The sequence below is a fragment of the Pempheris klunzingeri genome, chromosome 21 (genome assembly GCF_042242105.1).
Source record: "Pempheris klunzingeri isolate RE-2024b chromosome 21, fPemKlu1.hap1, whole genome shotgun sequence".
Taxonomy (NCBI): Eukaryota; Metazoa; Chordata; class Actinopteri; order Acropomatiformes; family Pempheridae; genus Pempheris; species Pempheris klunzingeri.
In genome coordinates, this window is record NC_092032.1 from 6,216,192 (window position 1) to 6,241,945 (window position 25,754).

Here is a 25,754-nt window from a genome sequence, read left to right on the forward strand (position 1 = left end):
TTTGGCACAGAGCATCAGAGAACTTTATTAACTTTGAAAAATGCAGTTTGACCCAACTTGCACCAAATCTCAAATTTAGAGATATTTCTTTTTCACAAGAATGCATTTTTCAGCCAGATCATAAAAAACCTTTCAAAAGGAAGTTGAAATATATATATATATATATATATATATATATATATATATATATATATATATATGTATATTACTAAAATTAGAATCTGCAGACAGTAAGCACAGCTTTAACCCCAGGGGAGAAACTGAAGGAACTAAAATCAGGCTTTGTGGTGGCTGATTGCTATGAAATCCTGCACTTGTTCATCCCTCTGCAGCTGTAGTTATTGTCAAAACAGAAAACGTATACAAATGAGGTCCTTCTTGCCTCATACTCCAGCCAACTAGATTGCAGCGATCTAATCCATGAAGTGAACTGAATGAAAACACCACAACTACACATTTTCTGCATGCAAATACAAAAAAACCGAAATCAAATAAAAGCTAGTAAAACCCTTGTATTTTGAAATTCCTCCTTGATGATCTACCTCCTGATTCATAATGCCCTCATGCATGTCATAATCCCATTTGTATACTGAAGATTATTGCTTTGTCGGCTTTAGACTGCGCTTTGACTTCATCTCAGCATCCATCCATCCATCCATCCATCCATCCATCCATCCATCCATCCATCCATCCTTTTTCTGTATCAGTCTGCTCAGGGTTATGTTGGGTGTGGCTAGAAGACTCTTACAAAACACACCCACTGACACAGCACATACTTCTAAACCATAGTATGACTGGTTGTGTCTTTCACTATTGGGCGTGATTTTTAGATATTCCCTCAAGCTTCAACAAGACCTATTCACGCCTTGGTGCGTCAGTGTGTAAAATAACACAGACAGAGCTCGTTCTACTTTTACTGAATCATTCTGGACCACTTATTCACTTGAAGAGGAGTGTCTGTCAGTAAGTACAGGATGTGCCTTACAGTCACTTGATTTTGGTAATAAGATTGGTAGGATAAGCTAAAAGTTTTTAATTTATGCCCTTTTCACTTTCCAAAGACAACCGTGATCGAGTATTGATACACAATATCTGTGTGACATTTCACTTTCCTTTAAAACTCTAAATCAATTTTATTTCACCGCGGAGTGAAAAAAGGATGACTACACAAATCTGAAAGGGATAACAAAGTTGGAGGACACTGCTTACTTAAGATTAAACAAAAGTAAAGAGTAGTGTAAAGATGTGCACAAGCTGCTTAAGATTTAGCTTAAAAACATGTAATAGTTGGAAGATTAAACCAAGAGGCCGAAGACTTTGATTTCATTCAGCTTGTCTGAAACATTGATATGGTGCTTGAGGATCCTTATAAAGAAGATGAAGAAACATTCACTAACACAATCTTCTTGTGGCTGAAAAAGAGACTGAAGCTTACCGATTCAAGTGTTTTAGAGCTTTACATGTTTCACATGATCAGGGGAATATCTTGATGTGTCTATCTCCAAACTGGAGAGTGCTGATCAGATAAACTGATATGCAACAGCTGCCCTGCTATCCTTTCTTAGGATCACACATAATGGAGACATCAGCTCCTCTATCCAAGGCCAACACCACCTTCTCTCTGGCTTTGTTCAAAAAGCTGCATGATGAGAACAAGACAGCGAACATCTTCTACTCCCCTTTCAGCATCTCTTCAGCCCTGGCTATGGTGATGCTGGGGGCCAGGGGCAACACAGCTGCACAGATGTCAGAGGTACAACACACAAGCACACTGTGAAAAGGAATAGGACAAAAGTTATTGTTCTCATACTAACGCAGCCATTTATATCAAAGTGTGTATACACACACATTTTCAAATGCCATTGTAAGTCTGTATCTGGTTGTCTATGGTGTTGGAATTTTGCCACAATAACGAAAAAGGTGTGGGTACAAGTTTCAAGTTCTGTCATGTTTTTTTTTTTTTTTAACACAGAGTGGCATAAGAGATGAGTGGAGGGTTTTGGTTCTGCATTTTCAGTGAAAAACTTTAACCCAACCATCTGGCACAGTGAGGTGCCTGCCCGCCTGCCTGTCAGGGCTATAATTACTCTTTCTGTCTCCCAGCGATCTTCGCTTCTGACTTGGATCACAGGAAGAGGAATTGTTAAATTGTTAAATTGTTAAATTCCTCTCTAAGTAGTAGATCACAAAAATGATAAGCACAGTAAAGCAGTGGAGCCATAATAGGAGTGCATGTCTACCTGTACAAAATAAAGGACGCGCTAATACAGTAATAATTAAAAAGTAAAGTAAGAGACAAGCTAGAATTACTCTGTATGCCATACTGTACAGTAGTAACTCACCCTTGCGTGAGTTGCAAAAACGGTTGCTCCATAGTTTGAATTATTTTTATTTTTATTCACTGCAAACCTGGCAACCTGGTTTGGGTGAATTGTGCATTGCATATTGAGGCTGGTTTCATTCCTAACTCTCAACACACGAGAGGTCAATGACGCAGCACTTGCCTTTCACTCACATTTTACATTGAAGCTGAACTGCACAGAGCCACAGCAAGCAGAAGCATCACAATTTCACAAGGAGTGCTGGTAAATGTAGGCATTGACTTTCTGATGACCCCCTCACTACATGTAGGTGATTCTGTAAGTGACTTTGTAGGAGTTGCAGCGCTTCAGTTTAGATCAACCTGTGCATCAATCTGCCCTACCTGACACACAATAATAACGTTGAATTTAACAGTGATCCTAATGAAAAGAGAAACTCCCATTTGCACCCCCCCAGGTCCTGTGTTTCTCTGAGGCGGAGCAGTCGCAGCAGCCAGGAGAGCAGCCAGAGGAGCAGCAGTCGGTGATGCAGTCGCAGATTCAGACTCGGATGCAGATGCAGAGGCAGATACAGCAGTCTAGCAGACTGCCACAGTATCTGCTGAAGGTGCTGACAAAGCCAAAATGAGAGAAATAGTGTATGATGGTGCTGGGTTTCGTCATATTGTGAGGAAATCTGAGATTTTGGTTCCAGAGTATTTCACGCTCAATTTCTCACTGCATTGCTTACTAATGTGCATCTATCTTGCTGCATCTTTTGAGACAGAAATTTGAAATATGATGCTTAATGTGAAGCTTAAAACAGTAAAACATGCAGATTTAGGAAAGAGATGGAAAGTGCAACACAATGTTGGGTAAAGGGTGAGTAATTGTGTGTATGTGTGTGTGGGTGGGTGGGGGTGGGGGGCTTTTATTTGGTCTGTTTTGTGCCTTTTTCCATTTCCTGTCCAAAAGGTGCTGGGGGACTCTGGAGGAACAATCTTCTGAAAACACCAGCATCCTGGGATGTTGCTGAAAACCATTCTAGTTACATTAAATGATGAAAACAGTGACACCTTAATCATTATCATTGGTACTATTGCATGCTAGGACATTAGCATAGACAAACATTAATAGGTAGCCAATACAGTAGCATTGTCCCAAAAGAACCCACTGTAACCAATGTTAGCTTTAAAGCTGCTATAAGTTTTTACTTTTCTGCCTTGATAATAATTAATGGTCTCTATTCTCATCATTGAACAGGTGGGCCGGTCACATGGCCAATGATCCATATTAACATAATGCAAAGCTGTCTTTCATCTGCCACTGGCTCAGTGTGTCCTTGTAACATGCAGGTCTTCTCTGACTGTTCGCAGTATCTGAAACCCCGGAATGGGCAAGATGATGTCCACGCTAGATTTGCCAAACTGCTGAGTGAGCTCATCAAGCCAGACGCTCCGTATGCCCTCAGCCTTGCCAACAGGCTTTATGGGGAGCAGTCCTACCAGTTTGTTGAGGTGTGTGCATGTGCGAGCCTGTAATTTATTTATTTAGTTAAATGCTTTAAAACATGGTTTTGAGCTCAAACCAGTAAATGTGCAGGCTTACCCCCAGTTACCTTCACCTTAATGCGATGGATTTCTTCTTCTTTCATTTCAGTGCTTTAGTATGCACAGCATTTTTTGCCTGCCTCCATGGCTCAACCAGCTAACTGTATGAGGCATACTGAATGAGGAGGACTTTCAGCTCTCCGCTCAAAATAAGCGAGCACTGATGGATTAACAAATCCATCTTACTGTTTGCTCAAAGCAGTGAGAACTGTCAACACACAAGTGAAACTCATGTAACAAATAGCATTCTTTGAAATTCCTCTTGCTTGTGAGCTGGTTATTACCAGCATTCAAATGTCCTGTTCATGATTTCAGGATTTCTTAGCACAAACCAGAAAGCACTACAGCGCTGAGCTGGAGTCTGTGAACTTTAACACCGGCGCTGATGCAGCCAGACTGATCATCAATAGCTGGGTGGAGGAGCAAACAAGTGGTAAATATGATTAACACACACACCCACCCATCAGTACATTACACAGATTGGGAACTATATCTAAGGCCTGTATGAGTGGAGCACACGAGTCCTCCATAGTACCAAATCCTTAATCCTTCATATTCCAAATTCCCCTGTCTCTCTAAATGGCTCCTCTTCTACATAAGCTGTGTCAGAGTTCACTGCGTCCATGTCTTAGACCTTTACATGTAGGGTCTGGTTTTATTCGCATTATATCTGTCCTCTAATGTTTTCAGTGTCTCTTATGTCGAGACTCAAAACCACCACCAACACGGGGACTTAGCATGAGAGCTAAATGGCTCTGGTGCAACCTGCTGGAGGAAACCAGACAAGCAAGTTCTTACTCACCATTTATTTAGACATTATTCTAGGCCCACCTTTACTTTATGGTTTGTGTCCTTTTATACATTCATGTACGTCTTTTTCTCTTCTTTCAATTTTCTCTCCTTTTTAACTTATATATATTATATTTGAGCGCTCTGTGACCTTTGTGCATCTCTAGTTCTTCCTCTCGTTGCACTGCTGGTGCTTCTAGTAGTCAGAAGAGAGAAATAATATTCTGGATGAAAACTTCGCTAGAGCCTTTGTCCATGTCTGTGTCTTAATGATGATGGCTTTGCTCATTACTGTTCACCAGGTAAAATCAAGCACTTGCTGGCAGAGGATGTGGTGGACACTGCGACCAGGCTGGTGCTGGTCAACGCCATCTACTTCAAAGGCCACTGGAGCCAGCAGTTCGAAGAGGATTTCACTGTTGATGCTCAGTTTAGAATAAACAAGGTAACACAAAGACAGCAGTGGATTTAGAAACGCAGAGGGGCCAAAGCAGCATTCAACGTTTAGGAAATGATTTCACAATTAAGTGCACAGTTTACCCGAGGTCTGTGGGAGGCTGTGTTATTTTAGCTGGATGGAAATTCCGAGCTTGAGAGCGATCCATCATTATGTTGTGTCATGTTTGTAGTTTGATCACAGCACAACAAAGTCGGGTGAAAATGAAATCGCAAGTGTGCAATCTGCAGCAAACTCCAGCCAGTTTTAGTCCAATTCTTCCCTAAAAGATGTCTTATTCAAATAAGACCATGCTACATGGACACACGGTGGGTAGAAGAACAGTTTTGACAACACACAAAACAACAGGAGTGCATGTTCTGTTTGCTTTAGGATGACACTAAGCCGGTGAGGATGATGTACCAGAAAAGTGAATTCTCTCTCGCCTCCATCCCTGAGGCAAACTGCCAGGTAATGTCCACGAATTTTGAATTTGATATTTCAATCATTTGTGAACAGATTTCAATAAAATATAGTGGACAGATCCAAAGAAAAATGGGTTCTGATTTGGTGATGACTGAAATAATCACACTTGGATTTTAAGATGATATCCATAGGCAAGACTTTTGCTCCCAAATACAAATACTCGGATTATCTTCAGATTAAAACAGAATGTTTTTGGACAGATCCTAGAAATGCCCTATAAAGGGAAGGACCTCAGCATGCTCGTCTTCCTGCCCAATGAGATAGAGGACGACACCACCGGCTTGGAGAAGGTAGGACACATATATACACACACACAGTGAACAAATGCACACTTCTAAACAGACCAATGACTGATATTGTATCCACGCTAGCTGGAGAAGGAGCTGACCTATGAGAAGTATGTGGAGTGGACTCGTCCGGGCATGATGGCTCAAACTGAGGTTGTGGTGAAGCTGCCCCGGTTCAAGATGGAGGAGAAGTACGACCTAAACGATGTCCTGAAAAGCATGGGCATGGTGGATGCCTTTGATGTCTCAATGAGCGACTTCTCTGGTGAGACATATGCCGTAAATGTATAAGTTGCACAATTATTTCAAGAGGTTAACACAACTCAACAATTTCACTGTAATAGATGGAGTTATAAACAAGCACGATGAAGACATGGCAACAGATGTCATTGCTGATTTAGTGGTCATGGTAAAACAATGAACTCTGTCCTCACAGGCATGTCTCCGGCCAACGACCTGGTGCTGTCAAAAGTCGTCCACAAGGCTTTCGTGGAGGTCACGGAGGAGGGAACCGAGGCCGCTGCTTCCACCGCTGCTGTCGCGATGACGTTCTCTTTAACGATTCCTTCCACGTTCATCGCAGACCACCCCTTCCTCTTCTTCGTCCGACATAACCCCACCATGAGTGTGCTCTTTGCAGGGCGATACTGCTCCCCCGAGTGAGCTCTGCTGTATGTCCTGTGGACGAGGATGGATCGTGAGGCAATGGGCCCCCGGGCACAGATGTGTGAGAGGCCCCCCACTGCATAAAAGCAAGAGCCACAGATTCAGATTCAAATGTAATATTTTTTTTATATGTCTCTTTGGTGCATTTTCCATCTCTTCCATCTCTTTAATGTCCTGATCAAACCAGAGTGAACACTATAATAAAGCATCTTCTGCCAAGATGATATCTTGTGTTATTTTATCATCATCATTCGAAGTGTAAGTATGCAAGTGCATGTCAATTTTACTGTAATTTCATCATACTAACTGTAGTTGTGCCAACAGAAGTAAAGAGGGTTTTTGTGCTGCTGTTGAATGGAGGCTGTTTCTTTTGCCTTATTTTTGTTTCAATATATATAAATCCTTGTTTGAAACATACAGGCCCACTACATTGCCATATATGTGTGTATATATATATATATATATATATAAATATATATATGTGTGTGTGTGTGTGTGCAACGCTGCTAATTTAATTAAATAGTGAGTCAAGGGGGCGTCAGGGAAGCTCCTGCATTGGTCGAGATGAGCTGTCGAATGATTATCATGCTGCTGCTTTATCTATGATTTAGGTCACTAAATTTCAAATTCATTAAATGTTAATCATTATGTAGCATGAACATGACGCCCCAGAGTTCAGTCAGCAGGACTGTTATTATTGGCTGACTCACTCAGCTGTTGCTGCCTTTGTCTTATTATACTGATTTGATCAATTTTAAATCAGTTTATTGTACTTTAGCCTTCATTGTTCGTTCTTTTAGACAATTTTTGACAATCTTGTCTGCTTAGTAGTATTTTAATATTCTTCTACATGTTTTTTTTTTTATGTTTATTGACATCAAAACTACCAAGCTAAAGGTGTTGTGTGCATAAACTGTAATTGTATCCATGTCACAGTTATATTAGCACAGGGCTGTGGTGCATAGCGAATGCTTTTACTTTTCTTTGCATGCATTCACCTTAACCGTGCCCTTGTGCTTACCTAATCAGCTTTACTTATTTCAGTACTTGTGTGCATTAATGTTGAACGCATTTAAATTAAATTACACCTGAAATTAATTTTTGTAATCAAATTAGTGTCCAAAATGTTAATGACCTGAGGTATCCTATGTCAAATAAACCTAGAGTGATATTCAGAATATTATCTTAATTAGTTATAGATGAGCATATGATGGATTGGGCTGTATATAGGTCATATAGGTTCACTGTAGGCGGGGTGCTCTTTTCAGCGTCTGCCTCATTCTTCCTCCTCCAGACATACCACTGATCCATAGACCTGGAAAGTTCCAGTTTTGTGTAATCGCTCCACACAACAGAATCCCCCGCTGATAGCTTCCTCTTTCTGCCACGTCCAGGTAGTGCAGCCAATGTTCCTTTAGCACTGAACTTGTGAACTATGCTTCCAACAGTGTCTGTAGGAACATTCAGTGCTTTTGCTATTGTTTTATATCCTTTTCCTTGTGTGTGTGAGGCAATGATCCCCTCACTTAAGGATCAAGAAGAGAGGAGGTGCAGCTGTATAATGTATTATGTTTGTAGTAGCCGTAGTATGCTCATCCATTGAGCACCAGAAAAATGTCATGCTTGCAACCTTTCCACATTCAAGAATAAATGTCTAAAAATATATTATTTGCTTTCTCTCTGCAGTTATTGTTGATGCAGTGATTATTACAAAGACCCTCCCTCTCCGGTGAACATCCAGGGAACGGACGTAGAGATTGTGGACTCTTACAAGTACCTGGGTGTTCACCTCAACAAGAAGCTGGACTGGACTGTTAATACTCAGGCACTCTTCAAGAAAGGCCAAAGCAGACTCCACCTGCTGCGTAGACTGAGGTCTTTCGGAGTGGCGGAGGGCCTCCTGAGGACTTTCTATGACTCTGTGGTGGCATCAGCCATCTTCTACGGTGTGGTCTGCTGGAGCAGCAGCATCACGGCAGCAGAGAGGAAGAAACTGAACAAACTGGTGGACAAAGCCAGCTCTGTCCTGGGCTGCAGCCTCGATCCTGTGGAGGTGGTGGGTGACAGGAGGATGGTAGCGAAGCTGTCATCAATCATGGACAATGTCTCCCACCCCCTACATGAGACTGTAAGAGCCCTGGAAAGCTCCATCAGTGACAGGCTTCGTCACCCACGATGCTCCAAAGAAAGGCATCGCAGGTCCTTCCTCCCTGCTGCCATCAGACTTTACAACCAAATCTGCTCCCAGTAGACCAAAGACCAAGAAAAAGGAACAAGTGCAATATTTCATATATATTTATATATTTATATATTTATATTTTCCCCATGTGCAATAGCCTTTCTATCACCTCATTCTTTCATTCTTTCACCATACATTATTTTTTGTATATACTGTACATGTAAACATATATATATTTTACATTTTTTATTCCCTTTCTTTGTATGTGTGAACTGTATCTTGTATGTGTGAATCAGAACTGCTGCTGACTTGAAATTTCCCCATTGTGGGATAAATAAAGGAATATCTTATCTTATCTTATCTTATTATAATAAACTGTGCATTACCAGCCTGGCAAAAAGTGCTGTATACTATATCAAAGAAAGGGTTTTATTTAACAGTTACAACACTGAGACTGTAATTTAAAAGCACAGTATCAAGGTTTCTATTCTACAATTACAACACTATTACTGTAACTAAAAACACAATACAGTAATTACTGTTATTTATTCTACAATTGACACATAATAAAAAATACAGCTATCAGAAATGACTGTGTTTTAATAGTTACACTACCCATGTAACCAAAAATACAGTAACATAGTAATTACTGTACTTTATTTTACAGTTACATTATTGTTACTGTAAATAAAAACACAGTAAAAGTACTTCTTTAACAGCAGGTTGCTGCCAGTTGTTTACTGTCACTTCCACAATAAGTTTCTGACAGTGAAGCTAAAATCTGCATATTTCAGCTGTATTGTTTCTCAACATACTGTTAACACAGTATGTAGTTTTCATTATGAGAATGTTATAGTTTACAGTGTTTAAATCAGTGTTTTAGGTGTTTATTATATTATATGCTACTATAGGACAGAGATGCAAAGTTTACAGAAGGATTAGTTTCCTTTAAGTCTGTAGTAGCATAAAAGCAGTAAAATAAAACTACCTAGAAATATGATGTTCTAGTCATTTTGACACCAAAGCTGATTGGCGTCATGCCACAAAGCCAACCCCTGTGTTTATTAATAGAGTAATAATAAATTGTTTTTAGAAGCGTAATTAAATCAAGCGAGTAAAAAGCACGTTTTTTCCGTTCGGGCTTCCGTAAAATGACGTACGAGAATGCGGAAGCTGATTTGACAGGGTTTTCGGGGCGGGTCGGTCTGTCAATAATAAAACTGATGCTTGCAGCAGAAGTCTTCCTGTGACAGAAAGACTCCTGATCACTTGAAGAACACAAGAAAAGTCTCTTTATGTAAGTCTCGTTCAGTTTGTACCAGTGAGCTTTGGTTATTTATTTCTATATATTTGGTTCGACAGAAGTAATTTGATCCAGGCCAGAAGCTGATTGACTTTCTGATCAATTTTACCGGACAGGTTAAACCAGACAGGTGTTATGTGACAGGTAGAAAGCCTCAGTTTGACAGTCGTTGAGCCAGTCCTAGCTCTATGTACAGAATATAACCTAGTTTATCTAAATGTTAGTAATGGCAATTCTAAAAACAATGCAAGTTGATTTTTCTACTACATATGATTTAAAAATCTGGACCTTTTAATACTTTCTTGAAGGTATGCTGTTTTGTAAATTTGCATACACACCACTGATGCAGTATATTTTCAATAAAATCCTAAATGACTTATAACAACCACTACTGTGTTATTACTAATAAAATAAGACTAGGTAAATCAATTGTACAGAAGATTATACTGAAGGAAACCTGCTTGGTCCATGTAAAGCTTGCTATTCTAAAGACATTGTCTTAATATATCATCTATCAGGTATTGATATTCAGATGCAGTCAGTGTAATTGTAAAGTAACTGAATAATTCATTCATTCAGCCTTTATTTAAATCTCGAGGAATCATTAAAGGCGTGCCGTCATTTTCAGTGATGTCGAGATTACACATCAATCACTCAATCTTTACATGTCATATAGCGCCACTTCATAACAAATGTTATCTCAAGACACTTTCCTCAAAGGAGCAGGTCAAGATTAAACTCTTTACTCAAGAGAGACCTGACAATTCAAAGAATTCAAAACTTAAGTATTCAAGAATCTCCACATAAGCAAACATCAGGCAACAATGGCAAGGAAAAACTAATGAACTCACAGAGGTAAAGAATTAAAAGCATTATTTTAAGTTTATAAATATAATAATTGATGCTCTGCTTTCTTTTTCTTGTAGAAACAATGGCATCACCAGCACCTCTCTCCAAGGCCAACACCAGCTTCGCTCTGGCTTTGCTCAAAAACTTGTGTGATAACGACCAGACAGCAAATGTCTTCTACTCGCCTTTCAGCATCTCTTCGGCCCTGGCTATGGTGATGCTGGGGGCCAGCGGCAACACAGCTGCACAGATGTCAGAGGTATGATACACACACACACGCACAAGAAGTAACTTATTTACATTGCAGGGTGGTGCACCTGGTTCAGCTTAACGTTGTGACTCAATCTTACATTTTTTTTAAAAATAAAACTGTATTATTGCTATATTGTCTGTCTGGTGGCTAAAGTGATGCAAGGTCCTACTATAAAATGCACTTCATTAAAACATCACCACAAAATGTGTCCTCTGCACCAGCACCTCTTTGAATTAATGCCAAGCAAAACTAAAGATAGTGGGTTAGGAAAGAAGGGCAGGGTGAATCACAAAACCTGCGATCCATTCATTCATTCAGTTTTTCTCTCTGTGTCAGCAAGATCGACAAAGACCTGATCTGTTCAGACTCAGTTTTATGGAGGCTGCTGTGTTACGTTGCTATAGGAACGTGACACACAACATGGAAATGTAAAGGCAGTAAATTTTTCCAGGGAAAATCATCTGAACACCTTATCTGTTCCCATTATGTGCAAACACGTCCACTGGTCTGGCTGCCTAACTGTCACAAATGAGTATTCTGAAGAAAAAGCAGTTTTAAAGCCTTGTTTATGCTTTGTAACCTGAAAATATACAGTGATATATTTTGTTAAATGGAATAAGGGGCTGATTTATACTTTTACTCCATAAAGAGAATAAATTCCCCTCTGATTTTTCAGGAGGTACTTCATCTTAAAGCGAGCAGAGCCAATGAGATTTAGAAATCTATTGCTAGAATAAGAGTCAGACATCAATATTAAGATTAGAGAGTCTTCAGTGAAATCACTCCTCAGTTTTGGCGCTCTGTAGGTAGTTGGAATGTAGGTGGAAGTTAACAGCTAAGTTAAAACAGAACAAGTTTCATTTTTCTGACTGAGTGCTAAAGCAAAGCCACACCCGCATAAGTCAGGCTGGTGGATGGATGAGTATGTGGAGAGGCAGGGCTTCACCCTAAATCCACCATTTTTCATCGGAAACAATCCCTATCATTACCTGACCGCTGCTGTTACACATACAGCGTCATGCCATGCCTTTCATGAGAGAGTTCACTGTTCAAAGCAAGGAGCTGTGATATAATCTGTCTTGAATGAATTGTGTCTTGGATGTAAAAGCATGCTTCGTTCCAGAAGGTGAGAAAGGTGCAGTACAAGTTATGAGACACAGTAAGAGGGACACACCCAGCCACAGTGAGTAAGAGAGGAGTGGGTGTGTGATTGTGCACGCTTGAATGGGGTGACTGTAATATGAGACCCCTGTGAGAATTTTTTAGCAGCTGGTTACCAGAAAGTCCAGTTGCGCAAACTTGTTTCTTGCGATATGTTTATTAGCCAGCTGCTCACAATTACTCTACAAATACCGTAGTCCATCGATGTGAATAAGCAATCTGTGGGTCAGCAATGACATCCGAATTAACAAGAACCTGAGCGGCTCACGATGAAAACCAATAAAAATGTATTGGTGGCAACTTTTAGCCTGCGGGATACAACTTAACCTACGCTTGACTGCCAGGATGATTTTATGACTTCCTGCACACAAGCAGACGCACAGGATCATCTAACTTAACCAACTGCACCCCTAGGTCCTCTGCTTCACCAAGGCAGAGAAGCCGCGGCGTGCTGGAGCACAGCAGATGCAGCAGCAGGTCCAGGTCACATTGCCAGCGCATTTGCTCAAAGCGGTAACAAAGTCACCAGTTCAGGAGTGATAAACTAACTGAGGGTGTTTTACTAACTCTCTGGGTGGTGTCATCTGGTGAGGGGATTCTTGGAGACAAAGATCCAGAGAGAATTGTTTTCCCTCCTCTTTGCTTGCTGGTCTTGAACAGAATTTAAAAAAAAAAAAAAAAAAAACAGGAGCAGCCTTAGTTATGTGCTGTTTGCTGAAGGTTTAGTGTGCTAAACAGCTCCAACCACCATTGTTATCAATAATACACATGAACGAAGCCCTGTCTTTTCTTTTTATAGCTGCTTCCTGGTGTGCTTTGTATCTCTTGTCTCTTCTTGTCACTTGTCTCTATTGTCAGTATCAGTATAACACACACACACACTTAAACAAATGTCATTAAGACTGACCATGGAAGATAGTGGGTTATGTCTTGCTGATTTGGATGCATCTTGAATTCTTATTTAAAAGGATGGACATATTATTGAAGATAACCATGAAAATAACAACATGGCGGAAGGATGGTGCATGTCCTCATTTGACTGTTTCTGGAAAGGCTTGTGAAAGCTTGGGCCGGCATTTCTATGGGTTCTTTAAAGGTGTTTAAGTGTCCCCTCTAATTTTGAGTCTGTGTTGGGATGTTGTGCAGTAACAATGCCATGGTGATTTAGGTGTTCTCAGATACAACATTAGTTGAGGAAGTCCAATTCATTCACGTCTTCCCAGTAGGTCATTATGTCCCAACCTATCTGTGTTACAATAGGTTCTACGCTAATGTAGTTTGCATATTGTATAAGCAATTTCCCCCTGGGGACTATTAAAGTAATTCTGATATTTTCAGTTTTTGTTTCCTCGTTTATTTTATCTATAGTCTCATCTCTTAAAAGGCAAGATGGCCACTCTAATGGACTGTTCACAGCAGACTGTTCTGTCACTTGCTAAGCCCATCTCCGTAACACTTCTCTACTTTTTCCACAGTGCCTGAAGACCAAAGATTGTCAGGATGAAGTCCACGTCAGCTTTGCCAAACTGCTGAACGAGCTCAACAAGCCTGACGCTCAGTATGCCCTCAGTGTCGCCAACAGACTTTACGGGGAGCAGTCCTACCAGTTTGTTGAGGTGTGTGTGTGTGTGTGTGTGTGAGTATGTCAGAATGTGTGTATACATCTTGAGGAGGAGGTGTGGTTTTGTTTACATACTGTTTGGCACAAGTGAATGAAGACAGGAATCTGCAAACTGGTGAATAAGGGAGTGGACATCAGACCAGTATTCAAGCAAGTAAAACAGCGGATGCGATCAGAATCAGTTAACGTGTTGTCGGTGGTTCCAGGATTTCTTGGGAGAAACAAAGAAGCACTACAGTGCAGAGTTGGAGGCTGTGGATTTCCAAACAGGCTCAGAGGCGGCCAGGCTCAACATCAACACCTGGGTGGAGAGCCAGACAAAAGGTGGATCATCACACACTAACATGCACACGCATCAGTATGTTTATCGACCTGCGTGTAGGATTTGACTCTTTGACTCGCCAACACTTTGGGCACTTCAGACACACTTTGTGACATGGCATTGCATATGTGTATTTTATTTATCAGGTAAAATTAAGGATGTGCTGGCCCAGGGCGTGGTGAACGAAATGACCAAACTGGTGTTGGTCAATGCCATCTACTTCAAAGGCAACTGGAATAAGCAGTTTAAGGAGAATGCCACAAGGGATGCTCCGTTTAGAGTCAGCAAGGTAACACTGGTCAAAGAAAACACTCACTGGACGAACACTAATGACAATCATCAGATAAAGTCAGGAAATATGATATATATTAAAACTGTACTGCATGGTAGCATATACAAGCCAGGCCATGGACACTAATTCTGACTTCTTCATTGAAAGTTTGAGGGGTAAATGGTGAATGAATACAGTTTTTACATCAGGGCCGTGGCAGGGGACCAGAGGAGAGGATGGAAATCAGGGACAAAAGAGGGTAAAATAGCTATATAAAATGTGCTTATTTAAAGGTCATTTGTCTGACATTTTTCCATTGCATGTTAGTCAAGACTAGGAGGAACCATTTCACAATGACTCTCAACATTTGAGCGTTAATCATGGGTTGCTATGCTCAACGGAAAAAGGGATTTATGCAGTTGTTGCTGAAGACGCCTTTACTCAGATCACATGGTGGCTGCAAGAAAATCGTTTGTTGCTTAAGTAAGTGCAGAGTTTGAGTCTGTAGACACACATATGTTGTGGTTCCACTGATATGATTAGATATTGCTCCATTCATTGACAAATGGTTCACCACAGTAAAACATGTTCAGACAGTGGACTTTCCTCAGAGTAATAAAAAGTGATTTTTAACCAGTAGGCGACAGCAAGCCTTGATGTTGTGTCGACATTTCAAGTTTTTACAGTTATCTTGTTAGCTTGTTAACTACTAGAGGGCTTAGAGCAGCGTGGCCATCCCATTAGAGCATTCTTACTCACCATGTGGTGAGTGTCCAGCTTACACTGATGTTTAGCCATATGACTAAACCCTGGTTTGGTGCCATGACCTTTATGAAATCCTCCTAGCTTTTGAGAAAACATTCAACTTCCTTCAAAAGCCTCTTATTTATTTCAGTTCTTTTTTTTTTTTTTATCAAAGAAGTCATTTTAATTAATGGTAACATCCAAAATATACTGTAGCTTAATACAGTTTTAATATCCTGTAGAGTGTGTTCAAGTGTAATTTAATAGTAGGATGAAAAACAGTATATTGCTGCTCTGCCACGCGTTTCCCCACTGATTACGCCATGATGTGTTGCCATACACCTCTCCTTCTGCACTTATGCAATGCGGAGATGTGTACAGCTGGTGCTAAATTCTCTTTAAGCTTATGTATTTTCCTGTTTTGCTGTTTTCAGACAGACACAAAGCCAGTAAAGATGATGTATCAGAAAACTAAGTTCCCCTTAACCTACATCCCTGAAGCCAACTGCCAGGTAACCACGCAATTCAGTGAATGAACCGGTTAACACAGCATGTCTATCCATCAGCCGACTGCTAACTGATCATGCAACAACTGAATAATCATTTATTCCCTTTGTTAATGAGGTTAAGTTGGACTTGGTGAGATTTCCGTGGTATGATAATTGACCATGATTCATAGAAAAATTGATGAGATTTTGTTTATGATTCAGGCTTTAACTGACTACCTACAAGTGTTTGTTGAGCGACCTCACTACAGTTGGCAAACCAGTGCATATATTTGCTGTAAAGCTTGAAACCCTCTGTTGTACAGATCCTAGAGATGCCTTACAAAGGGAAGGAGCTCAGCATGCTCATCTTTCTACCCAATGATATGGAGAACGGTCCAACTGGTCTAAAGATGGTAGGAGGCACGCAAACTTGCACTTTAACACATAAAGACACCTGCGAGACACTGACTAACTAAAAAAAGTGGTTTCGTGTTCACCCCTAGCTGGAGAAGGAGCTCACCTATGAGAACTTTGTGGAGTGGACTCGTCCGGACATGATGGATGACATTGAGGTCCAGGTGGGGCTGCCTCGGTTCAAGATGGAGGAGAAGTACGACATGAAGAATGTCCTGGTCAGCATGGGCATGGTGGATGCCTTCGACATAGCAATGAGTGACTTCTCTGGTAGGACATGAGCCTGGACCATACCATGTATATTCAGAATCCTTTAAAGAACAGGCATCCAAAACCTGTACCGGCTCCTTTCAGTTCAAAGGAGCAACACGTTGTCGTGGCAGCTCTCACAAATTTGCTCCACGCTATTATATTTATTTGACATATTCTTTTGTGACAGGCATGTCTCCGGCCAACGACCTGGTGCTGTCAAAAGTCGTCCACAAGGCTTTCGTGGAGGTCAACGAGGAGGGAACCGAGGCTGCTGCTTCCACCGCTGCTGTCATGATGCTGCGCTGTGCCCTGCGTCCAGCCACCTTCATCGCAGACCACCCCTTCCTCTTCTTCATCCGACATAACGCTTCCATGAGCATTCTCTTTGCCGGGCGGTACTGCTCCCCCGAGTGAGCTCTACATCATTTGGAGCTGTGCTTCTTGTCTGGAAGAGGAGTTACAATACATCTACTATTGCAACAGTATAGAATGTTATTTGGTATTACTGGAAGCTGTGACTCACTTCTCTAGAGCTTCCTATAGCTGATAGCTAATAATCACACCCTGAGTTCCCGTCCTATACTTTGAGCGCTAGAATGATAAGTAAAAACTGTGGTATTTCATTTTCTAAACTGTGGCTCCTTACTTCTTACATGAGTGATTCTTAATGACTGATCCTGTGTCTTACTGAACATTGCGCTGTTTATCTTTGGCCCCTAATCTCATCCTTAGGATCTGGTTTACTTTTTGTCTGTAATGAATGTACGGCCCTATTTGCTGCACCCTCACTCCCTACCCTAGTTTATCTACACCATTAAAGTCTAGTTTATCCTATCTTATGCCTTACACCCTTTGAAAGAATTTGCCTTTATCACAATGTCTGCTATGCCTTACAGCTACACTTTAACGCCATATGAACATATAACGGTTGCTCGATTCTCTGCACGTTTTCTACAGATCATGAAATTGCAGCATTTAATCTATTCAGTTGACCAAAGAGAATAATGTGATGAAATCACATTGTTGTATACTGTAGATATGTCCTTGGGGATAACTAGAATTCTAATTAAGCAAAACACAGTTTTATCATTATGCATTGCATAATAGATAATATTGACTCCAAAGAACAGGGGCTTACGTGAAGGTGGCAACTGGCAATGAGATCATTTTTATGTATGTGTTTGCTCTTTACGCATAGAATAAAAGTGTGTGCTTCGCAAATATTGTTTGTTTTTTTTCTAAAACATTTTCTCAGGTTCATTTCAGTCACGTGTGATTAGATAGATTACCTGCAGTTCCATCATTCATCCTGTAAGTGTTAATACTGCACTGGCTATCTTTGAGGAGTCTTTAACAAAGTAGTGCTTTCTGTTAATGATTAATCTAAACTAACCATAGCGTAACCATATGTGCTGATCAATAACCATAACCCTAAATGTGGGAGAATAAGTGTATCAGAGTAACTACTTTTATCGTCCTATTTCTACCAGCTTGTCTTCCCTGTGTGCCGAAGAGTAATACATATTCTTAAAAGAAAGCAAACAGGATTTGCTGTTGCAGGCACGAAGGTCTAATAATAATCTAACTGATGTGTTTAAAGGGATTAAATTCACAGGATCAGTGCAGAATCGCCCCGTAACAGATTTTGCTGTCTACTCCAGCACAGTAGGTGGCGCTAATGCATCTCCACATTGGTAAATTCTACTAAGTAGGCGTCCAGGAAAAAGAAGAAGAAGAAGAAAATGTTAGGCACGGCACTTCCGGGTAACTTCCTAGTTGTCAAGTTTGAAGTATGGTGATTGAAAAATGAATCTCTTATTAACAAAACATGACGGTAACTAGAGATATCTGTATGCTGAAGGCTAACTGAGATGTCCGCGGAGAAAAGAACAGTTTGGCTAACGTGTTCCAGCTCAAAGACGACAGAGTAGCTCCCAGTGCTGCTGGCTAATCTGGCTTCCCCTGCTGGGTTGGTGATGGACAAGCTAATAACCAAGCTCATGGGAAAACAGGTCCTGTTCACGGCTTCCTTGGCTATAAGACTGGCCCTGGTGGCTTACGGAGACTACCAGGACAGAACTATGGTGGTGAAGTACACCGACATTGACTACCATGTGTTCACAGATGCTGCAAGATTCATAACTGAGGTAACAGCAGCCAGATAAGCTAATATACTGCAGGGTCAACTGTGAAAAGGTACTAACCTATAGGCATGTTTTCAGGTATCCACTTGTACATTATTTGATTATTTTGCCCTGCAGTATAATATTAACACTATGCTATGCCACTTTTACTCAAACTTACACATTTTGTTTAAGAAGGAAAGTATTAGTTTTTCCTCCTCAAGATGTAATAATCAACTATAGTAACTAGTTTTCTTTTAAGATTTTACATACAGAATATTTAATCAGTATATAAGTACATGGCTCACTTTGCTGTTAATACTGTTCTTCTCTACTGCATCAATTTAATGTGGGAACCCTTTGCACAGGCGGAGTCCCCATACAACAGATCAACCTACCGCTACACTCCTCTCCTGGCGTGGCTGCTCACCCCTAACATCTATCTCAGCTTGGTATTCGGGAAGATCCTCTTCATTTTGTGTGATGTGCTGTCAGGACTGCTTATCTACAAAATTCTCCGTCTGAGAGGTCTGGGCTCGGAGGTATGTTTTCAGAAAGCTTTTTATCAATCTGATCCTTGTTGACCAGAAATCAGGCTTCTTGGAGATGCACAGTGCAGGTAAAGTTGTGTTTTGGGGGGGGATTTATGTTCAGACTGCACGCCGTGTTTGTTCTCTGTGGCTCCTCAACCCACTGCCCATGGGAGTATCCAGTCGAGGGAATGCTGAGTCAATCCTGGCAGCCCTGGTGCTCGGGACATTACTCTGTATGGAAGGTAAGGGGTGTGTGTGGAGCTTCACAAAGGTCTGTATCGTCAGATTTTAGCTCTAGCTCTTATACTTTTTTTTTTTAAATTCTTTGTCATTTAGCCCGTCATCTGACGTGGGCAGCCATACTTTATGGTCTGTCTGTCCATATGAAGATCTACCCCGTTACATATGCTCTGCCCATCGCTCTGAGCCTGCGCAAACCACGCACCAGATCAGAGGAGGACGAAAAGGGGTGGAGCTGGAGGTGGAGGAGGTTCATTGGTTTTATGGAAAGCTTCTTCAACCAAGAGCTGTTCCTCTTTGCAAGTGTGGCCGGAGGAGTTTTCTGCATGCTCACAGCACTTTTCTATTACATGTGAGGTGAACAAAGAAATGACACGCAAACATACAGTAAAAGGTTTTCAATGCATGCGAGTTTTGACTCTGCATAGCAAATATTATGCAAATATTATGTCGTTAGTATGTACATTTTCCTAGCTAATCTTGTGCAAGAAAGTCAGATTTCTCCTAAATGCAGACATGTCCTGGTTCTGTTCACGTGGAAAGACCCAGAGATCTTTAATTATTCAGCTGAAAGTAACAAAGTCCAAATGTTACTTTGAAGATGATTTTTAGAATAAAGTCCAAGTAATCAAGTACAAGTGCTTTGTTAGTCTGGCTATTTGAGATATGTTAAAACTCCTCTGATGGAGCCAGATGATTGAATTTAATTTAAGTGCTTTTAATCTGACGACATAATAACCTCTCCATATCATTATCTTATCTTAAGAAATATGCTAACTTGTAATAACTTTGAATGGAAATGCTCAAATCATGTGACTCCCCCTGTATTTTCAGGTATGGTTGGGAGTTCCTTCACGAGACCTACTTGTACCATCTGACCAGAAGGGACATCAGACACAATTTCTCTCCGTACTTCTACATGCTCTACCTCACCGCAGGTATTCACCCGTTCAACCCCACCCGTCCTCTGCGTCATCAGGGAGTGTAAACTTGCAGGAAGTGATGCAGCTTTCTAAGCCTGCTAAGATTCTTTTGTCTTTTGTTGGTGCAGACAGCAGGTGGAGCCAGTGGCTTGGCCTGGCAGCATTCCTTCCACAGCTCGTGCTGCTGTTGGTAGCATCGTGGGCCTTTCACTCTGACCTGGTCTTCTGCTGTTTCCTGCACACCGCCATCTTTGTCTCGTTCAACAAAGTCTGCACTTCACAGGTACATAAAGCACCATCCACTAACAGAGTCTGAGAAGAGATCAGACAATGTATTGTCTGTAGTCTTTAGCAGCCATCTTTAACTCCTCAGGATTGAGCTGGACCCAGTAGAGAAGAGATATTGTATTTTTGTAGATTAGTTTTGCACAACTATATATATATCAATCTGAAGAAGTCCAGACTGCAGAATGTAAACAAAAGAAGTGAATTCCCATATTTTTTTCTGCTTTTACATAATATTTCAGTTTGACATTACAGGGTCATTTGTGTTACTTCTTAGTGTTCCTTGTGGAAAAAGTAACATTTGAGTAAGTGCATTTATTTAGCTGATGTATTTATCCAAAGCGATGCACAATAAGTCTATTTAACCGTGTGGACATAAACCAAAAGTTGGAAGAATCATGAAAGTACATCAAATTCATGAAATGAGGTTAACTGCTTCAAATTTGTTTAGAAGAAGAGAGGGAGAAGGAGTCTTTTCCCTTTCGTCGGCCAAGGTGTAGTCCGAACAGATGTGTTTTCAGTCTGCGACGGAAGATGAGGAGGGTTTCTGCTGTCCTGATGTCAGCGGGGAGTCATTCCACCATTGTTGGCCCAGGACAGTAAACGGTCTGGATTTTATTGAGCAGTTGCTGCGACGCAGTCGTAGCAAAGCATAGTGGATGGGCTTGGGGTATATGGTTTGACAATGTCCTGGATATAGGGTGGGTCTGAGCCATTTGCAGCCTGATAGGCACGTGCGGTGACTTGAATCATATTCATGCAGGCACCAGTAACAAGTGGCGGTAAACAAAAAAACCTTACCTCACACTCTTCACATAACTTTAACAGTCTTGCTTGATATCCTTTTGTAGTACTTTCTGTGGTACCTGTGTCTTCTTCCTCTGGTCATCCCTCACCTGAGTCTGTCACTAAAGCAGGGAGTGGGGCTGCTGCTCCTCTGGTTTGCTGGACAGGTAATTCAACTGATCACATTTTAAGTTGAAAGTAAATGTGACTTAGATATGCACCTTGTTAATAAAAGACATATAGATTCTTAAATTCACAGCATTAAAACAGAAGACTAACTGAACACTAAAACTGATCTCAGTATGAAGAAACTATGATATTGTGTCTCCACTGTCAGGCTATCTGGTTGGGCCCAGCCTACTTCCTGGAATTTGAAGGCTACAACACTTTCCTGTTGATCTGGCTTGCTGGATTGCTCTTCTTGATCGTCAACTCCTCCATCTTGATTCAGATTATAGCCCATTACAGGCCAGCACAAACTCCTCAGAGACTTAAGGCCGAATGACATTCAGTCATGTAAACTGAAGATGCACGTTAAGAATAAAGGTTGTATTTTGTTAAATCACAGTCTCGTCGCTTCTAATTACACTTTCATGTAACCTAAATGGATACCATTTTTTTTCTGTGTGACAAAGCCACAGTTCTCTTTACTTATTCTGAGTCAAACCCATCGATTTAAATTCTTTCCTCTGCAGACCAAAAAGACCTAAATCCACATAAATGTCTCACTTAGGGCAGAGAACCGCTGTTGCGCTGCTTTCACTTGGTGGAAACCTTGATGTTTGCTCCACCTGTGACCGCTGCACACAGATGTTTTCCATTCGCCCATTTGCCGTCGAGAGCAAAATACCTGCTGTACATCAGAGATCACACAGACTCCAAACAGTTTTAACAACCACGATAAACAGCTCTGGAGCAAAATATTTAAGACACCCTCCAGAGTTTAGTTTGGCATTGTCACATGTTGAGGACGAGAAGCTCTTTATCATTCCACAGACAAATGGTCAGATCATGTGTGCGTCTCATTTTTATGTAGGGTTCGGCTTTCATCACTCAGATTGGACATAAATAGATGTATTAACATCTGTGTTACTGATTTGTGTTTACTGATACACATTGCAGGTTTGAGTGATGAGTAAAAGGGAAGAAAATGTTGGCAATTGGGCAAAAGAGAACTTGTGGGTAACAGACATTTTTTTTTTTACTGCTAGAATTTGGATGAACTTTTACTGTTTACTGTTTTTATGCATTTGTAACTCATCACTGTGGTTCAATAATGAACACAACTCGTTGTCTTCATTGGCGTGTGTAGGACTACTCCATGAAATGTAATGTATTTGGAACTATTTAACCATGTGATTACAGACCAGGATATTGAGGTGTGATTTACTATAAAGAAAAATCACGACTCGTTCCCAGCTGCAGTGCCAATCTGTGACCAGTAGGTAGAAGCATTCACCAGCAGTACACAGTCTTAGCGTCTATCCTCACGTAACCCCCACAGATTAATCAGTCAACTAGAGCATGAACACAACCCAATACAAACAGTGCTGGCAGAGGTTCCCTAATCTCACTCTACTCTCGTTCTAATCTCACATGGAAATTATTGGAGCATTCCCTTTAGTCCTGTATGTTCTGAGCATGTTTGCTGGCCCCTTCCCATGAGATTGATTGTGGGAGTACATGATAATAATGTACGTACGTGTGGATGCATGCGCTCGTGCAGTAAACTTGAGATGCTTACCATTGGGGTTGAATTAGTGGCTTTTTGTGAGGCACTTTGTGTGTCTGTCTGAGTAAAACAGCTTGCTTGCTTGTATGTTGCATATGTGAGTGCATGTGTGCATGACTCACGGTCAGCTGCGGCCTGCATATCTAGTTTATGAATCACCAGGCTGCACTCAGTAACCTTTCAACTGGCTAGTCGCCCCTGGGCACATACATAAATCATTTCATTTTAACACTGCATCCCACTGAATACCATCACATTCAGCAGTTTATTTTTAAATCCCTAGAACTGAAAAAATTGCTATGAATTCTTCTTCTTCAGCTCCTTCCTTTCATCTTTTTTTTCATATCAGTCACTCCCAACCGGGGATATTACGACTGATCTCTGCAGTTGGTTGCCAGAGGAGCTGTGGAGTAGTTTGACCTCTCTGACTAAATAGAACTCACACTTAATACCCACATGTTCTAATCAATAGGCTATTTGATAGTATTTCTTATTATTTTATTTAATAATCAGTGTCTGAGTACTGAAGTCAGTTGTAACACCTGAGTATGTAGCGCCTGAGAGCGCTTGAAAGATGGAAGAGAACAGTTACCTAAAAGTAATTATTATTGGTTGAAATTATTAGTTAAAAGTTGAAAAACCGACAGAAAAGGTTGGAAAGCACTGTTTCAGAGGCCACAGTTAAAGACAGTAAGCATAAGGCAAGATGCTGTTTATTGTCCATTAGCTAATTGTTGTCAGGAAGCAAAAAGTGGCAAGGTTGTTGTGAGCTGTGGGCGGGGGGATTGCGTGACTGTCTTCCATATGCTTAGTAGGGTGTGTGTATAAGTGCATGATAATGTGCGTGCATTTGTGTATGTGCATGCGTGCCTGTGACATACCCTCAAGGATTCTCCTCATTGTCACTGGGGGATATGTGGAGAGGAGATGCGGACATTGTTTTGTCTATGTATGCATTGGTGCATCTGCCTATATGAGTGTGTATTAGTGTGTGTGTGTGTGTGTGTGTGTGTGTGTGTGTGTGTGTGTGTGTGAAAGACACAGAGTGGGTGTGACCAATTAGGGCAAATGGTGTGCGGAGCAGCAAAGAGTGGGGAATGAACGGTCACGCAAGCTTGCATGGTATAGGATTATAGGTCTTGGTTTGCACACACACATGCACTGTCTCCCCCTCACAGATACAGCTGTCAACAAGCATCAAACACTTTGCTTACACTACAGTTGCCCTAAGCGGTCACTCCTCTCTCTTGATTGGATGCTCTCTTTTCATTGTTTTCACCTCTTTTCCCCAAACTAACTTCTCTTTTCTCACCTCTAGGTTTTGTAGTCTCCACCTCTCTCTCTCTCTCTCTGTCTCTTCCTTTGTCATTCTCACCCTCTTTCTCCTCCCTGTGCAGGACAAGTGTCGTACAGATGGCGTGATGGAAGGTTGCGTGCACGCAGACGAATATTAAACATTTAAAGTCAGCCTCATCCAACCCCCACCCACCCACCCAGCCACCCCCCTCACGCCATTGTCACATCATCGGTCATGAAACGACAGTGAGACAAAAGCAAAGTACTCCTTCGGGGAAACGTGTGACAGAGATACTGCACACAAGTATGTGTGTTTGTGTGTAAGAGAGATTTCATATGTCATTCATTGTGTGCTTTATTCCGGTTGGGCCACAGAAACACATAGTGGTGTTTATTCCTTTATACTTTTCAAGAATCAGAGTCCACAGTTTGAGTGCAGGTCTAATTAACAAATAGTAAAAAACAGAAAGTGCTCATGTGCTTGTTTCTGTGAAGAAATATCAGCTCTGCAGAGTGTTTTTTGGGGCCAGAGTTATTAAACTCTACAGCGCTGTCTGTGGATTATTCATGGATTATTACTGTATGAATCAGATTGAGTTATGAACATCATTTAACTTTTATTATTCCTCCCGTACTGTATTTTCTTACTCCTTGCCAACTGCCAAGTAATGAATCTCGTTCATTTCCTGGCAGTTTCACCTAACCTGCCACAGCACAGCCCTGCAGTGCTGTATGCAAACTCTGTATGAAAAGGAAAATTTGTAGGAACTCCCTGTTAAAATGAAATACATGTTCAGCTTCACTGAATGCAGTGTTTGATCTCAGCATTGCAACTGGAGGAGGAAGTTGGACCTTGATTTGATAGAGCATGTTTTAAACCAAGAGGAAGAGCACAGTTCTTCTGTCTGGGTCTGCATGAGGGGATAAAGCATCATTGCTGACACACACATGGCCTTTGTGTAACTTGTTGCATAGTGAACCAACATTATGCTGTTTTTTTTCATTAACAAGGTTTATGGGCAGCGTAGATTAAAATAGAGAAATACTAGCTTTGAGAATATCGATGATCTTTGGATAATACTGATGTTGTAGAAGATACTGATAAAACGAATCAAAAGTCTTCTTAAAAAAGTGACACTACCTAATCAATGTGGTACCATGAACCTGTCTTATAATGAAGTGCTGGTCATGGAACCTATACTTTAAATGACATAGTGCAAATTATTCATATAAGAGAATTAAAGATCATAACAAGATTTCTTGTAATTTCATTTGTAGTCTGTTCATATAAGCTGTGTCTATCTGGTAATTAAATTTACAAGCGTGCAAATGCACATACACACTCGCAATCATCCCAATAAGTAAAATCCCCACACTAACTGATCCTTGCGCATCCTGTCAGATA

General features: G+C 41.0%; 2 protein-coding genes across 4 annotated transcripts; both read left to right on the top strand.

Annotated features, from left to right (window-relative positions):
- Positions 1 to 934: 934 nt before the first annotated feature.
- Positions 935 to 17,652, top strand: LOC139220779 (leukocyte elastase inhibitor-like). 3 transcript variants are annotated; one of them, XM_070852616.1, is made up of 10 exons: positions 935 to 963; positions 1,566 to 1,753; positions 12,734 to 12,832; positions 13,795 to 13,935; positions 14,147 to 14,264; positions 14,409 to 14,551; positions 15,712 to 15,789; positions 16,089 to 16,178; positions 16,269 to 16,449; positions 16,619 to 17,652. In XM_070852616.1, the coding sequence occupies exons 2-10, from the start codon at positions 1,577 to 1,579 to the stop codon at positions 16,843 to 16,845; spliced, it is 1,254 nt and encodes a 417-aa protein (XP_070708717.1). In that variant the 5' UTR covers positions 935 to 963; positions 1,566 to 1,576; the 3' UTR covers positions 16,846 to 17,652. The 3 variants fall into 3 exon arrangements, with proteins under 3 accessions (XP_070708717.1, XP_070708716.1, XP_070708718.1); XM_070852615.1 differs by lacking the exons at positions 935 to 963; positions 1,566 to 1,753 and adding exons at positions 9,969 to 10,050; positions 10,983 to 11,164; XM_070852617.1 differs by lacking the exons at positions 935 to 963; positions 1,566 to 1,753; positions 12,734 to 12,832 and adding exons at positions 9,969 to 10,050; positions 10,983 to 11,164.
- A 557-nt stretch (positions 17,653 to 18,209) lies between these two features.
- On the top strand, positions 18,210 to 21,883 carry pigm (phosphatidylinositol glycan anchor biosynthesis, class M). The gene is made up of 8 exons (XM_070853189.1): positions 18,210 to 18,578; positions 18,923 to 19,096; positions 19,209 to 19,329; positions 19,424 to 19,679; positions 20,162 to 20,265; positions 20,379 to 20,533; positions 21,387 to 21,488; positions 21,659 to 21,883. Exons 1-8 carry the CDS (start codon positions 18,408 to 18,410, stop codon positions 21,824 to 21,826), a joined length of 1,251 nt encoding a protein of 416 aa, XP_070709290.1. The 5' UTR covers positions 18,210 to 18,407; the 3' UTR covers positions 21,827 to 21,883.
- Positions 21,884 to 25,754: the final 3,871 nt, after the last annotated feature.